At 30.9% G+C, this 16,036-nt stretch overlaps 1 protein-coding gene across 1 annotated transcript in view; it reads right to left on the reverse strand.

Moving 5' to 3' along the window:
* Window positions 1-3,048: 3,048 nt before the first annotated feature.
* LOC139521647 (adipokinetic hormone/corazonin-related peptide receptor variant I-like) overlaps window positions 3,049-16,036 on the reverse strand; it is a 67,635-nt gene continuing 54,647 nt past the window's right edge. Inside the window, exons 3-6 of the mRNA XM_071315131.1 lie at window positions 11,398-11,520; window positions 9,811-9,874; window positions 5,240-5,328; window positions 3,049-4,889 (exon numbers count right to left, since the gene is read on the reverse strand). Of these exons, the coding sequence (XP_071171232.1) occupies window positions 4,762-4,889; window positions 5,240-5,328; window positions 9,811-9,874; window positions 11,398-11,520 (404 nt within the window). The 3' untranslated portion in view covers window positions 3,049-4,761. The remainder of the gene's footprint in view (window positions 4,890-5,239; window positions 5,329-9,810; window positions 9,875-11,397; window positions 11,521-16,036) is intronic.

Consider the following 16,036-nt stretch of genomic DNA (forward strand, 5'->3'; position numbering starts at 1 on the left):
AGTATTTTACGTGACAGCAACAAAACCCTTATGAATGATGTTTACTTCCCTGTTCTGTTGCAGACTGTAGCTAAGTGCAAGATCATAATCATCATGAAAATTAATTTACTCAAATAAACTTAAGAGTTGAATGTCGACAAAGATAAATTTGTTAGAAACCCAAGAGCAATTTGTTTTCTTAAAAATCCTCTGCTATGTCAATATAAATTTTAATAAAATATTTAATTTGTTTTGCATTTTATATCGAATAGATTTTTGAATACTATTTGGAAAGCCAAGTATATGACATACAAATATAAACATACAGGTCATAATGTTGAAGGTTCTTGGGAAACGTTGGACTATAAAGTCTATGTTCTTGTCTTGATCTAAGAGTTACCCTGCTGTGTTTCAGTCTGTAAAATAGTTGATCTTTTCAAAACCGAAGATTCGAGTTCAGTTTGGCAAAGTACGTGTAGATCTTCAATTGAATGGATAATGGTTGTAAAAGTATTATTAGGATCTGGTCAATTAAAGGATAACTTGTATTTGTATACGTAAGTTTGGTAAACTAACTTCCTAATACATAATGGGAGAGATAAACATCTGATCTTTTTATTACAAGCAATGACTGCTTTTCGAAGCATAAGTTCATTTTAAAAGCATACGCTATATGGTAGACAGCAACCAAAAACAAATGGCAACCGCCAGATAAAAGAACTTGCAATAATTAGAAGCCAGTTAAAGGCTCAATTTCATTTAACAAATAGATATTGTTCTTCAAACTTGTTTAACATCAACTAAGACGTTTTAAAAAAAAATAGAACATTTAAATATAGATTCTACCACTGCATCGAGTGTAATACGATATTCATCCACTCGATACAGTTAAATTTTCAAAACGCAAATTTAAAACACGAGGCTCGCCGAGCGTTTTAAATATTTAAAATTCAACTGTCGAGAGCGGATAAATATCGTATTACACGAGATTTGGTGGTAGAATCTGTTTCTATAATGATTTTCAAACAATATGCAGCAAACGTATGCCTTCTTTTCGAATGATCTGCAAAAAATATGTGTTCTTTCTATGTGTAATAGGAAATTCAGAGGAAAGTAAGACAATCGACGTCATTTTATACAATGGGTGCAGAAAGGGATAAATTGGCGAAGAATTAGAGAAGGGAAGTTACACAATTATCAAAGGTATTCTAAACTCAAATATTGATAAACTTCACACTTCTTCGGCCGCATTTTTTCGCCTGTCTGGCCTTTGGAAGACCTTTATGTCGTTTGTTTAATTTTAGTTCATTTAAATCTTTACAAGTTTAAACGGAGATCAATTTTCACTGAAGAAGTACACTTCTTTTTATTAGGGGCCATCTGAAACAAACCTCCCAATGCAGGATGTTCGTCTTGTGATGAAGATCCATTGGTGGCCTTTGGCTGTATTCTGCTTTTTGATCGTTTTTTTTTAATTCTTTGACACATTACCCATTTATTTACTCTCCTTGACGGAGAATCAAGCTTCTTTTTGTCATCAAGACAATATAAGTATACACGACACCAAACAACAGGACTGAATTACAAGACATAACAATAATTGGTCTATTTTTCATAAAAAGTAAAATCGTTAAAGGTTTTCTACCAATGTTGAGATAGTAGTTCACTGAAACTACAACACCCTAACAAACAATTATAACAAAGTGTACATTTCTAATATAAACCTTCTTAGAAATTTGATACATCAGATGCAAAACATAAGATATTATTATTTCATTACGATATTGTAAAACAAAAACGAAAGAAGGATAATTTGATTTAACATCAAAATGAAGACAACTCGTTAAGGAAAATCAAGCATACATATGTTACATCAAGATTGCATGATTTTCCGCGATTTTTATCAGATTAATCTAAATATATCATGTCATAAACCCAAGAACTGATTTTTCTTCATATGAAATGTCCTTGATGGAAAACTTATTTCAATTACGCTCTGGAATAATGACTGACACACAATTATACAATCAATCTATCAATAAGTAAGAAATAAAAAGCGGCATGAAAAAACTAGTAGACATATAAACATGTGACCCAAATCAAAAGCTATTCTATTAAATTGAATGTAAAAATATTGAAATCAAATGCTGTTTATTCGCCTGGAGATACAAATATAATCCACATTGCCATGATACAATTTTTCCTTATTTGATGAATTTTTATTTGAATATTTGTTAAGATTGACAGCTTTATATGATGATTTCACACACACAAACTGTATGGATGTTTACAATAAGACTTGAAGCTAAATTAGACTGTATGATAAACTATACCTTTGTTGTACTTTGTAAGGGATTTATTTTTGTATAGCTACATGTACATATTAATAGGTCATTAACTACAATGTATTTGTTGTCTGTACTGAAATATTGTGCAGAATATGGAAGGTTTTGAATCCTCGATAAAATCTTCTGCCATGCTCTTTTAAAAGTATTCCATATGGTCTATATTGGTATTTTTATCATCATTTTCGACCGATTTGGTTTGTTCGTTGTATAATTGTCCTAGTGGTGTATATAAATAAACTCCTCATAGATACCAGGACTAAATTTTGTATATACGCCAGACGCGCGTTTCGTCTACAATATCACTATAATATGCAAAGCTATGATAATATATATATCATACGTTAAATCCTAGCTGTGAATCATATAATATATATTACATTTTACGTTGGCTACATGTATATGATGCAAAGATGCATGAAGTTCTTTCTACATGATGACAAGCTGACAATACGTCCATATTTTTTTCTTAAATATTCTAATACACAGAGACAATTGCCATAGGCGTCTGAATGTAAAGACGATTTCGGATATAGATCAAACTAAATCTTTTAATCAAAATGTTTCTTTTATACAGTTCGTGTATTGTTTTTTCAAATCGTAAAAGAAGAAACATCACAGAATAAAACAATGTTTGCAAAATTAACGACTGATCAACACGAACCGTATCACAATACGGTAGTTAAAAGGAGGTGCTTGGCCAAATGAAAAGACAATGCGACAATAAAATAGTTATGCTTTAATTTAACAGGAATGATTTTTTAACAAACATCTAACACATAATGTTGATATACAAATACACAAAAATAACCAATACATAGATCTATAGTTCATTATTATGTCAATTTACATTGACATACAATTTTTAATTTGAATTAATTAGTATTTATCAATTTATATGGAGTTATCGATATGTCATTCCCCTTTGCCCCTGGTATTTTAAATTTGAATTGGTAATGATGTTTTAAAAATTAAAGAAGGAAATATTGAACAAGTAGAAAGTGTAGAAGAAAATCTGAATATTTCAAATTCATACGAGTTATAATTGTAACGACATTCTAATTTCATTCTACTATGACTCTTTGGTGGTCATGATTAACAAGACATACAAGAATTTCTTCCTAAATTTTTTTTAAAACCACGTCAGAAATTTCTTATGCATTTTTGAAAAGGAAGTTAAGATTTAATAAAATCCAAGATTAAGTAATTGTTTTTGTGTGTCATTCATGTTTTTAAAATAGTTCCGTTATTTGGAGAATGGTGTGTTACTCTTTTGGATTTATTCATATGTTTTACAGACTCTGTACGATTTTGAGCTTGACACATTGTGAAGAAATATTTTCATTATTGAATACTGTATATTGCCACCTACATGCATGTATTTTGGTAAATTCTAATTGATATATACCTTACATCTCCATTTTGTTCAATTCCGAGTATCACAAGGAATTGTTGTAACTTTATCGCTTATGATATTGAACATGATGTCTTTAGTAATTTTATCTCAAGAGTTACAAAGGAACAAACAATCATTAAAATGTTGTAACAAAAGGTTAATAGTTAATAAAAAGGCTTTAATGGTGAAGCTGGAAGTAAATGCTTCCTGAATGATAAGTTTGCAATAGTCCGTTTGTTTAACTTCTGAATAATTGAACATGTTTCAACCAATAAACGGTGAGCTCGTTTCCGTCTTTGAAAAGGGCCCGTATGTTATCATGGTTCAACTGCACTTCTTATGCATTCTATTGAAATAATGTTTAGATCTTTATATAGAGATATACTGAGCCGATTTTTAACAACAATTTGGATGCCCTTACTTTTGGACCTTGTTTTGGCCAAGCAACAGCTCAGCCTATTTAAGTGTTAATTTGTTTTTAGATAAAGTGATACTAATAAAATTAACTTACCTAGAATTTTAAATTATTTAATAACACTGACAGACATGTATGTAATATGCAAACAGTAACCATATAATTATGAAATAAAAAAAGATGTTAATATTGCATTGTTTTGTAGGTTTTATCATTTCACTGAAAAACTGAAGACATAACATAATTTAAAGAATGTTAAATGTCTGTTACAAAAAATCTATTAATCAGTTTCTCAAATACAGTAATGCATAATGCATGTTGTAATATCATCGAAGAAGAATCTTTCATTATGTAATATAAAACGCAAATGCGTCAGTAATAGTCAAAATATAAACACACAATTTTGTTTTTTAAAACAGAAATGTTTTTGCAATGCTGTACGTAAAAACTTTTAATACACTTCATTAAACTGAGTCTTGTTCAAAAAGACATTCAAATTAAAGTTATACTCCTGTAAGAAAATGAACAGAATTGTTCACCCTTTGTCATAAGGGAGTAATTATTGATAAATCATCAGACTTCTGTGTAAGACACTTATGGTATATATCACAAGAATTTTATTCGATTCATTTGAAGAACTCCTGTGCTATTGCAGTATTTGGTGTTAACGTATACAGGCCCATTTCACTTAGTCTTCTCTTAAACCAGCCCCTCCATTTCCGTGCTTCACGTCTAAAAGCTGTTGTAAACATACCTATAAAATATGTTGTTAGTTAATAATAAAATCAATACATAGTTAAAAAAAATAAGATGAATTTATATTTCGGTCAATGATTCATGAATACCAAGATTTCATTTGTGGTAAAATATTGATTGAATGTATTAATTGAAAAGTGTAGTAATCATTAGGTTTTTTTGGTTTTGTTTGAGCTACAAACTATTTCATCATTACGTTTTAAAATCAGTACCGTTCGTTAAACTATCAGTTAAAGATCAAATTAATAATGATATGTAAAATATATTTTACATACCATATACTATAGAATCAATACATTAGTTGAACACAACAAACATTTATTATGATTTAAACTTCAATTAGCATACCATATACAATAGGATCTATACACGAATTAGACACAGCAAATATAAACAATCCTCTTTGTACCTTTGGGTTGATAGCTTGGGCAGATTTCCTGGAAAAAACGAGGAGTTATTCAGAAACACATAGTAATTAGTACATACAATGTATCAAGGTTGTACCCTGCAGGGCAAAGAGACATTCTATATACGAAATAATGAACGCACTTCCTCAATAGAATGTCCTCCTGTTATTTTTCAATCATAAATAGATTTACGATTTTAAGGAAACTGTAACGATTGCTTGTAAAATGAATAAAAGCAAATAACAAAACAAGATCAGAATTAGATTGTCAGCAGGAGAATATAATATTTATATTCACCAGATTCATATGTGGGCAAAGCTATCATACAGAGCAAACATCGTCCTCAATTTCAGTGCCTACGACTAAACTATTTGTTCTAAAGTATCTTGCATTGTCGACTGACTAAAAACCATATTTGAATAATGATGTCGAGGCAATTATATATCAAATGAAAACTTGTAAATGAAATGAAATTATTTAAAAAGAGTGAGTCGAAATTTGGAAGAGACATCAATGACGCAACATCACAATAACAAACATATTACAAGTTTATCTTGAGAGAACATACTGTGTTGTTCAACAATAAATGGAATTTTATACAAGTTGTCAAACTCTAAATTGCCAAAAGTTTACACAATTTGTTGATATGTAATAATCATTGTAAATGAATGCTTTATAAGAAAGTTTTTGATGTTTCAATTTAACGGTGATCGTATTATAACTGAATTTCACACGACAGTATATTTTTATTACTTTATCAGTTCTAAATCATTATAGAACGTTTGCTTATTTTTCTAACTTCTGTGTTAGTTGTGAAATACAGTTTGTGTTTATCGGTTAAAGAAATCAAGCTACGTTGTGTAGTTTCACTGATTGATTTGACAATTTAAATAAACTCCTCACAGATACCAGGACTTAATTTTGTATATACGCACGACGCGCGTTTCGTCTACAAAAGACTCATCAGTGACGCTCGAATCCAAAAGTTAAAAAGGCCAAATAAGGTACGAAGTTGAAGAGCATTGGGGACCAACATTCCTAAAAGTTTTTGCCAAATCCAGCTAAGGTAATCTATGCCTGAGGTAGAAAAGCCTTAGTATTTCAAAAATTCTAAATTTTGTTAACAGATAATTAAGTTATCTATCTTCATTTCCATACGGATAGATTTTTTTTCACCCTACGTACACAAGATCATCATTAGAGAAAAATAAATTACTGACGTTTTTTCGTCAGATCGTTATACCTAAACCTATGAATCTAAATTACGAAATTCATGTCCGGGTAGTTTATTTTCTACAATTTCCTGTTTTTTCGTAGTACGTCTTCGGTTAAAGTAGATAAATGGAGAAAGTATATTTTTCAAGTATAAGGTGGTACCTACCCAAGGCGTTTGTTAGCTATAATAAATAAACCTTTAAATTAGATTACTGAAAGAAATCGTACCATCATGTCTTCTCTGACTGTTCATGACGTTAAAATACTAAATCCCTGGGATATGGTTTAGTTGATTTTAGTCTCTGATGCATGATTTTTTTTATTATTAATTGTTTTTGGCTTTAAACTAGCTTTCAGTAACTGCGAGTACTCTCAAATCGTATTTTCTTGTTAATTCGACCTGTTGATACTGTTTATAATGCTTTTTTGTTATTTTATATTAATATGCATCTTGTCTATATACAGCTTTGATTATTTGGAATATCTTCTAATTTTCACTTCTTCTTACTACATTTGTATAAACTTCAAGATTTACTTGTATTATTAAAACCGTTTTTTTTTCTAAAGGGATTATTTTCGAAGGGTTAAATATTTCGCAGTGGTGTCTTGCCATGGCTTTGTTTGGACTTGTTTGTTTGCTTTTTGGCTTTGAATGTTTGTCCCTAATATTTTATTAATTGGTTATCAAAGGTACCAGGATTATAATTTAATACGTACTGTGCATTTGCATTCAAATACCGCAGATCAAATTTATTCATTCATAGTGTATTAATTTACGTTTTTTTTTTATTGAGTTAAGCCTGCCAAATGATATTTTATCGTGTGTTTTTCTATGTTGGGATGTTATGCTATTGTTTCAGAAAAGGGAGAAGGTTTGGTACCATTAAAACGTTTAATCCTGCTGCAAATGATTGCACCTGTCCTAAATTAGGAATCTGATGTACAGTAGTTGTCGTTTGTTTATGTAATTTATACGTGTTTCTTGTTTATCGTATTCTATATAGATTAGACATTTTGTTTTCCCGTCTGAATGGTTTTACACTAGTAATTGTGGGGCCCTTTGTAGCTTGTTGGTCGGTGTGAGCCAAGGCTCCGTGTTGAAGGCCGTATATTGACCTATAATGGTTTACTTTTTTAAATTGTTATTTGGATGGAGAGTTGTCTCATTGGCACTCACACCACATCTTCCTATATCTACATAAGTACCAATCATAAAAAATAAATAATAATAATCAGCTTACTTTTCAAATATGATTTTTTGCATGGCCGAGGGTTATTTTTACTCGAGTAAAAAATGATAAGTTAAAATCTTCCACTCATGATTAAACAACGTAGCTTAATCGTTTATGCAGTATGAACTTGCTTGAAATACTGCTGAGTTTTTTCGATCTTTAATAGTGTTCATTGTCATTATTCTATTCATTCTATAATGACTTTTTGTTTTAAAACTGTCCAATTTTGTTTTAAGTTTTATGTTTCCAATTTTGGTTATATGTCTTTATTTAATTACAAAGTTGAACTAGATGCTGATAGTTTTATAATCTTTAATTTGAATATATTGGTAGTGTTATGGTTATAAAATGTCAAATGACTATAAAAAAAAAAGACATATAAGAATCAGGTTAACCAACAACCCAGACAACTGTTGAAGCAAAACCTTTCAGAACTTTATTAGAAAACAAATAGAATCCTAGTTTCTCTGTTGGAATCTGGTTATAGAATGCAAAACATCCCACAAAGAAGAGCAAACATCAATTACTAACCTTTTCAATCACCACATATTGTCTGAATATAGTTCAAATACTGAAAGTGTGCAATTTCAGTCATAGGAATCATGTTTAAAACAGTTGTGCTTTTTAGATAAATATCGAATATTACATGTACATTCATAAACAAATCTTCCCATTGCAATACCAAATTCCAGCACTATCCGGCCTTATGTCTAAAATTTAGGAAAGCCTTACATTTCTTAAAGTAAGCCTGAAATGCCCATTTATCGATTATGTACCGAAGTTGAATGCAAATGCATGATAAGGACAATAGGTTTCTTGTTCATTAAAAAAAGGAAAACCAACTTTAAAAAGAAAGTTGTACTTATCACTCTACACATAGCTCGTCGTCTGATATTGAGCAAAAACCCGTTTTGTATCGTTTAGTCATATATGTGATTTAATGTATCAAACTTGTTTGGGAAAATCTCATTACTAAGTAAAATCACAAAAATACCGAACTCCGAGCAAAATTCAAAACGGAAAGTTCCTAATCAAATAGTAAAATTAAAGGCTCAAACGACTGTCATATTCCTGACTTGGAACATGTATTTGCTAAACAAAGAAGATGGCTTAAACGTGGTTTTATAGCTACATGTAGCTAAACATCTCACTTGTATGACATTATATTGAAAATGATGTGTTCTTATATTAAACACTTGTATTTTGTTAAAGACTGTTTATACTGTGATGAAATATTTCCCATTAATGTTTTAATAGTTTGTATTTGTTTCATTGACATTCACTCCATATTATTTATTCACATAAAGTTATATATGTTCAATTTTGATTTCCATTAACGTATAAAATACAGAAATACCAGTTCATTAGATACCATATAACTTTCTGATTCAAAATTATAAGGTTATACCACACTCAATTTCGTCATTGACAGACCAGTGGAAAGAAATCATTTGACTAGAAATATGATCAGCATGTAAAAAGACCACCACGTGGCTTTGTGACGAAAATGAGTTGAAACATTTCCTGACAAATAATAATTTGATTTCTACATTTCCTGATGTTATGAGTTACAATCAATAAATAGTAATATGAATCAATAGTTGAAGACAGAAACATTTGTACACCAGACACATTTAGATTATATGACATTAATAACAAGTAGACACATTGGTATAAAAGCAACAGACTTAGAGAGGATCATCATATCAGTAGCTAGTGCTTTAGTGCTTAAATGATTTATAACAAAAGTTGTCCGTTTATAAATTTATAATAATATTCAGAAACTAAATACCTCCTTCAGTTTTGACTATTATGTTATGCCCTTTTTGTTCATATAGCTCCTCAGCTCATTAGGTTCGCATGCATCTATGGCTTTCAAATATTCGGCTACGAGTTCCTGATGAAGGTAAGTTCAGAAAAAAAATATGTCAGCACTCATAAAGGTTTTAATGGGTGGTTTTTTATTCAGGCATTCGATATAAAAAAATAACCATTCCTTTTACAAAATGAATATTATCGTTAACTTAAAGATGTATCATTGTCAAATAGCTTAAATTAAACTTACTTATCGATCCACCACCATGCCGCCATAAAGAAATAAGGTGTCCAACACAGGATAAATACTGTAACTAGAATAAATAAAATAAAAAAGATTGAGATTTATTACTGTACATCACCAGGTTTGTTTAAACTATTATCATATCAACACAATTTCAATTGCCATTATGCATTGAGGTTAAATTTAGAAGAACGTAACTCAGTTGATTGGTGATTTTTAGCGATAAAAAATAAGAAATAACCCTAAAATTGAGGTGCATTCAGACCGTATTGTACCGTAATAGAGATGCAGTTCTGTCATTGAATGATATTAAACAGGGGATGGCTTGTAAAAGAATGGCGACAGATACCAGAGGAACAGTTAAACTTATAAATCGAACATAAATAAAGGTACACAAAAAACATCACAGAAAACTAAGAACTGAGCAACTCGAATCCCGCCAAAAACTGGGGGTGATTGAGATCTAAAACAAAACTGGTTTAAACCGACACTATTTTCTCATTTCACAGTGTCTTATCTACAAAAACGAGAACCATCGATACAAACTTCCTTTAAACGGCAAATACAATATTCTTTTGTACAGAATTAAATTGATCAAAAAACATAACTTTATAGGATAATTTGGTTTTTTTTCACACGAGGAAAAATACATACACATCATAATCAAAGAAAAAGCATATCGCAATGTTTTTCAATTCCACTTGCTAATGTTTGAAAAAAATATGTTATGCTGCCCTATAGATTTCTTTTCGTATTTACATCATTATGTTCGGACGTATTTGCAGGAAATATAAAAAAAAATATTTTTTGAATAACATCGGAGTTGACGCCATTTATTATACATTTCCTATTCCAACTTCATGTTTAACGCCTATGCGTGGCATAAATTGGGTTAAAAGTGAATGGTGAGTTTTGTTGTTAAATATAGATGTTCAGTCTGCATCTCATTCTGTTTATGTAGGTAAATCGTACCAAGCAAGGACACGAATTGCCGTCAGGAGAAGTAATTTATCTATAAATGGCTAGTTACGGAAATAAAGATGTCTAAAAAAACCTACATGATTATCTATTTTTTTCCAAATATACTTTCTGACGATGTAGCTGTTAGGCCATGGAAGCGATAAATCATACATATTTTCTAGATCATGCTTGAAATAGGTTCCCATTGTCGGCTGTAACTACCTGAGTCAACCTTTTAAACCATCCCTTAAGCTCCCTTTGTCATACATTTACACCTAGGCATATACATTCAGAGTTATTGAAAAACAGCGTCTTTAAGTCGTATGCTACATGTATTTAGATTTCTCTTGGCAAAAATTAGGACCATTGCCTAAAGATCTTTGACTTGGTGTGAAGAACGTTGATTTATTTATTACTTAAAACCAGGTTTATCAAAGTATTTTTTTCTGGAAAAATGCCTGTACCGAATCAGGACAATGTTTGGTCTAATCGGTGATATTAAGGCTCAAGGCTAATTTTGTCTTTTTTTGTCTTTTTGGATATTTCTTGGGGCACAAAATCTTTGTTATATCTTTTTTGTATATGTTTATGTTAACTAAAGAATAATTGCCTGCGATATTGTATTAAGCATACCTATTACTAACGTCATCTTTAATGTTCGTATTCTTGCTTTTCCGATTTTTCCTGCTCTGGCACAGTGATGAGCTGGATACGTATGACATCTATATTTAAATTCACCATATTCAAGGCAATCATCTGAAATTGGAAAATTGAGAATAAAGTCTATAACTAAATCATTATATTGTATTTTTCATATATCTTGATCTTTTCCTCATAATCGATGCAGATGGCCGACTTCAAACTATAAACTTCAATGTCCCGTTCATTAGCAGTTTCATCTCCTCTGTAACGTGTACTCTGTTATAAGTATGAGGGAAACTTGATTCAAAATAAGCTGGAGCGTTTGGAATTCGTTGATCGACTCAATGTGTCTCTGTTCTACTTCACAATCAAAAATGGGTTTTCATTTTTTGATTCAATACCACTCCTTTAGGTCAAATTGATCGTCTGTGTTCTATTCCCTTAATGTAACATTTTGACCGACTAAGAAATCGAATGGCGGATGATGCATACATTACAGGAGACGATGAATCTGCACAAACTACCAGTCTCAATAAAATCAGAGTTCATGCGATGCTAAAAATTTAGTTCAAGAATCGGTTGTGGAACTAAATCATGTAAAATATTTATATGAGTTCATGCTTGTGGCAACAGTATACAGCAAGAGTCGTCAATCCCGACCTTCTTTCTTTGACGATATATGTTGTATACTGTTCCTACTAGAAGGAATTCATATGGTGTGTACTCTTTATTCTAGTTTATGCCTACGTAATTATTTGAACGTTGATAAACTGAATAAATGAAACTTTAGACAGCACTGATCAAGAGAACCAACCAATGTCAAAATAGAATTCGCATCGATACACTGTGAGTGGCGACAAGTAATAATTAACTTAATAAATAACCACCGCAGTCAGTCTTCTTCGTATTTTTATAATAAATTGTTGCCATTTTGTTGAAAATATAGTTCTGACTTTACACTTGTTAAGAGACACCTTTCAAATACGTTATTGAGAATGTAACCACAACGGCACAAAAACATCAAAAGACATCTTGATGTCAAAAGTGTGAATGCAAAAGTTTTACTTCTTTCTATGATTATTTTATGACCGAATCAGATATAAATATAAGATAAGTTGGAGAGAAATTATAACTACTGCTGAGGAATCCATCTTTATTGATATAAATTCGTGCTTAGTTTACCACGCTAGTGATAAGATATAAGATTAGCCAGATACACATAACTCACTAAGACGAAACATCATCAACAGGCTAAAACTTTATATGACGGAATTTAAACTTTCGCAAATCTACTTCAACAAACAAAAACAAAAAAATACAAAAAATACAAAATTGCAAATCATGGCCAAATATTTGGTTTTTAGAGTTACTGTAATAAATGATGTAAACTGTCGATGTCTAACCACGTGCTTGCAATAGTACAGATCTATTCTAATTGATACATTTATGTTATTTTACAGTGTTTATTTTTAGCTTTAAAAAACTCACCAAACATAGCAGGTTTATAATTTTGTAAGCTAGATATTAACATATATTTCCAATATGCCACTCTTCGATCTGTGTGTAAACATATCTAGGTTTGCATACTCGAAAAATACGAAATTCAATTCAATGACTGAAAAGCAGGTCTATATGTCTTTGTATTTGAAAATTTATGTATAGTGAAACTATCGGTACTCCAATTGTTTTTGCATCGTCACATGAAATCGTTGTCGGGTTAATATGTCAACTAAATAAGTGTCCTATTGGAATCGGAATAAGAGTAATTCCCTAGCGCTCGGTGAAAAAAATATTGGCAAATACAAAGTCTACTATTGTTAAATGAGCTAAGAGCATGAGATGAAAGAATAATGTAAGTTAACAAACAGTGGTGGGTATGACTGATAAATTTATGGACATTGACCCATTCGCACTGAGAATTAGAGAATAAATGAAAGCGCCACCATTCATCCGACTGAATTTGTTAATAAAACAAAATTTGAATCTTCAATTGTTTGCTGAAAAATATCAGTTTTACCTTTTGATCTGAATCTGTCATTTTATATCTTAACATTATTAAAAACAGCACAGCTCAGCACTATATAGAACATCACAGCTCAGCACTATATAGAACATCACAGCTCAGCACTATATAGAACATCACAGCTCAGCACTATATAGAACATCACAGCTCAGCACTATATAGAACATCACAGCTCAGCACTATATAGAACATCACAGCTCAGCACTATATAGAACATCACAGCTCAGCACTATATAGAACATCACAGCTCAGCACTATATAAAACAGCACAGCTCAGCACTATATAAAACATCACAGCTCAGCACTATATAAAACATCACAGCTCAGCACTATATAAAACATCACAGCTCAGCACTATATAAAACATCACAGCTCAGCACTATATAGAACATTTACTTGCAGTCAATAAAGTACGGTGAATAAGTTTGTTTGGACAATTCAGTAGTATGATGTTGTACACACGGATAACAGACACTGACTTGTCTAAACAATTCAGTAGTATGATGTTGTACACACGGATAACAGACACTGACTTGTTTGGACAATTCAGTAATATGATGTTGTACACACGGATAACAGCCACTGACTTGTTTGGACAATTCAGTAGTATGATGTTGTACACACGGATAACATACACTGACTTGTATGAACATAGAATGTAGAGATATTAACTGATTGTAAACGTCTGAACAGTTCTGATATTACAGTATTTAATAGATCTGACAATTGACTGAACAGTTCTGATATTACAGTAGTTAATAGATATGACTATTGTCTGAACAGTTCTGATATTACAGTAGTTAATAGATCTGACAATTGTCTGAACAGTTCTGATATTACAGTAGTTAATAGATCTGACATTTGTCTGAACACTTCTGATATTACAGTAGTTAATAGATCTGACAATTGTCTGAACACTTCTGATATTACAGTAGTTAATAGATCTGACAATTGTCTGAACAGTTCTGATATTACAGTAGTTAATAGATCTGACAATTGTCTGAACAGTTCTGATATTACAGTAGTTAATAGATCTGACAATTGTCTGAACAGTTCTGATATTACAGTAGTTAATAGATCTGACAATTGTCTGAACAGTTCTGTTATTACAGTAGTTAATAGATCTGACAATTGTCTGAACACTTCTGATATTACAGTAGTTAATAGATCTGACAAGTCTCTGAACAGTTCTGATATTACAGTAGTTATTAGATAAGATAATTCACTATAAGACGGAGAAAAATGTTCAAACTTTGACGAGTTATTCAGACAAAAATGAGCGTTTCAGATAAAAAAAAACTTGTGAATGAAATATAAGCTTTAAGTCTACTCATGTTTATTTGAAGTAAGACATTAACTAGTTGTCATAATAGACTCATTTCGAATCAAGGCATTAGTACCTCGACAAGAACGTAACTTCATGAAAAACATGTTTGAAGCAGAATAGACACATGATATCTTTTACAATGTTGTTGATTTCAGTAAATCGTCGTTTTCGGTCATTCAGCTACACTATAATTACGTGTGAAATAACACTTGTAGATTGACAATGTCAACTTTGACACTTTCTTCACGCCATAGTGGTGTCATTAATATCATTTCGCACTTAAGTAACCATCATTTTTTATTATGATCACTTCTGAAAATTAATTTTGAAAATCGTATTCAAAATGTACTACATCTTGTTTTTTAACATTTTTTGACGACCGATATTTTCTTTTAAAATTGGTCGGGCACAGCATGCCAGTAATGAAATTTTTAAATATTCTTTGATATAAAACAGAGTTGTGAAAAGAAACGTCTTCTTTGGTTTCAACTAACCAGCTTCGATTGTCTTTCCCTGTTTGAATTCAATATGATGAACTATTGATGTACCCTAGGAACTACTCATAAAAGCATTGCAATGTATGAACTTATTGCAATCCGCTGGCATACTTGATTGTGGTAAAAGATCAAAGTTGAAATTATCTTAAATGACTATCCTCTCTGCTGTTTTCTCTTTTTTATAATTACGTAATGTAATTGATAAACAAATGGCTGTAGTATAATCAGCAGTGAAGCCATCAATTTAATTTAGTTTTGTAAACTAGTTTTCCAGTTGTTGTGATAACTGTTAAAATAAACCATTCTTCTGTTTTATAAAGTTGAAGAAATCAGTATATAATGTAAAATAACGTAACAGTGTCTGTTTTATAGAACGTCACAATTATTTGATTCGCCTTGGGCTTTCATGTTTAAAAAAAAAACTAAAATATTTAGACTGTTTCCTCCTCATTTTAGTTTCAAATATTTGTTGATATTCAATAAATACTCTCCAAAATATTTCTTTACCTTTTAAACACTTAGAATTTCTTTGTGACATGTCAGATTTTCATAACATATTATAGGAAAATACATTTTGAATGTACATTGGAGAAATAATTTTTTCTTTCTCGTTTTTCTTTAAATTTTTCTACTGGTAAACTATTCTAATACAGATGTCTTAAAACATTAGAATACATCATATTCCGACCAGGAAGTCGTTTGAGAAAATGTTGCACTTTGAAATCAAACGGAAACATAGTCGATCCCGTTTTTCTTTCTTTTAAAAATAGTGTTAACGCAAAT

Source organism: Mytilus edulis, chromosome 4, assembly GCF_963676685.1.
Source record: "Mytilus edulis chromosome 4, xbMytEdul2.2, whole genome shotgun sequence".
NCBI lineage: Eukaryota > Metazoa > Mollusca > Bivalvia > Mytilida > Mytilidae > Mytilus > Mytilus edulis.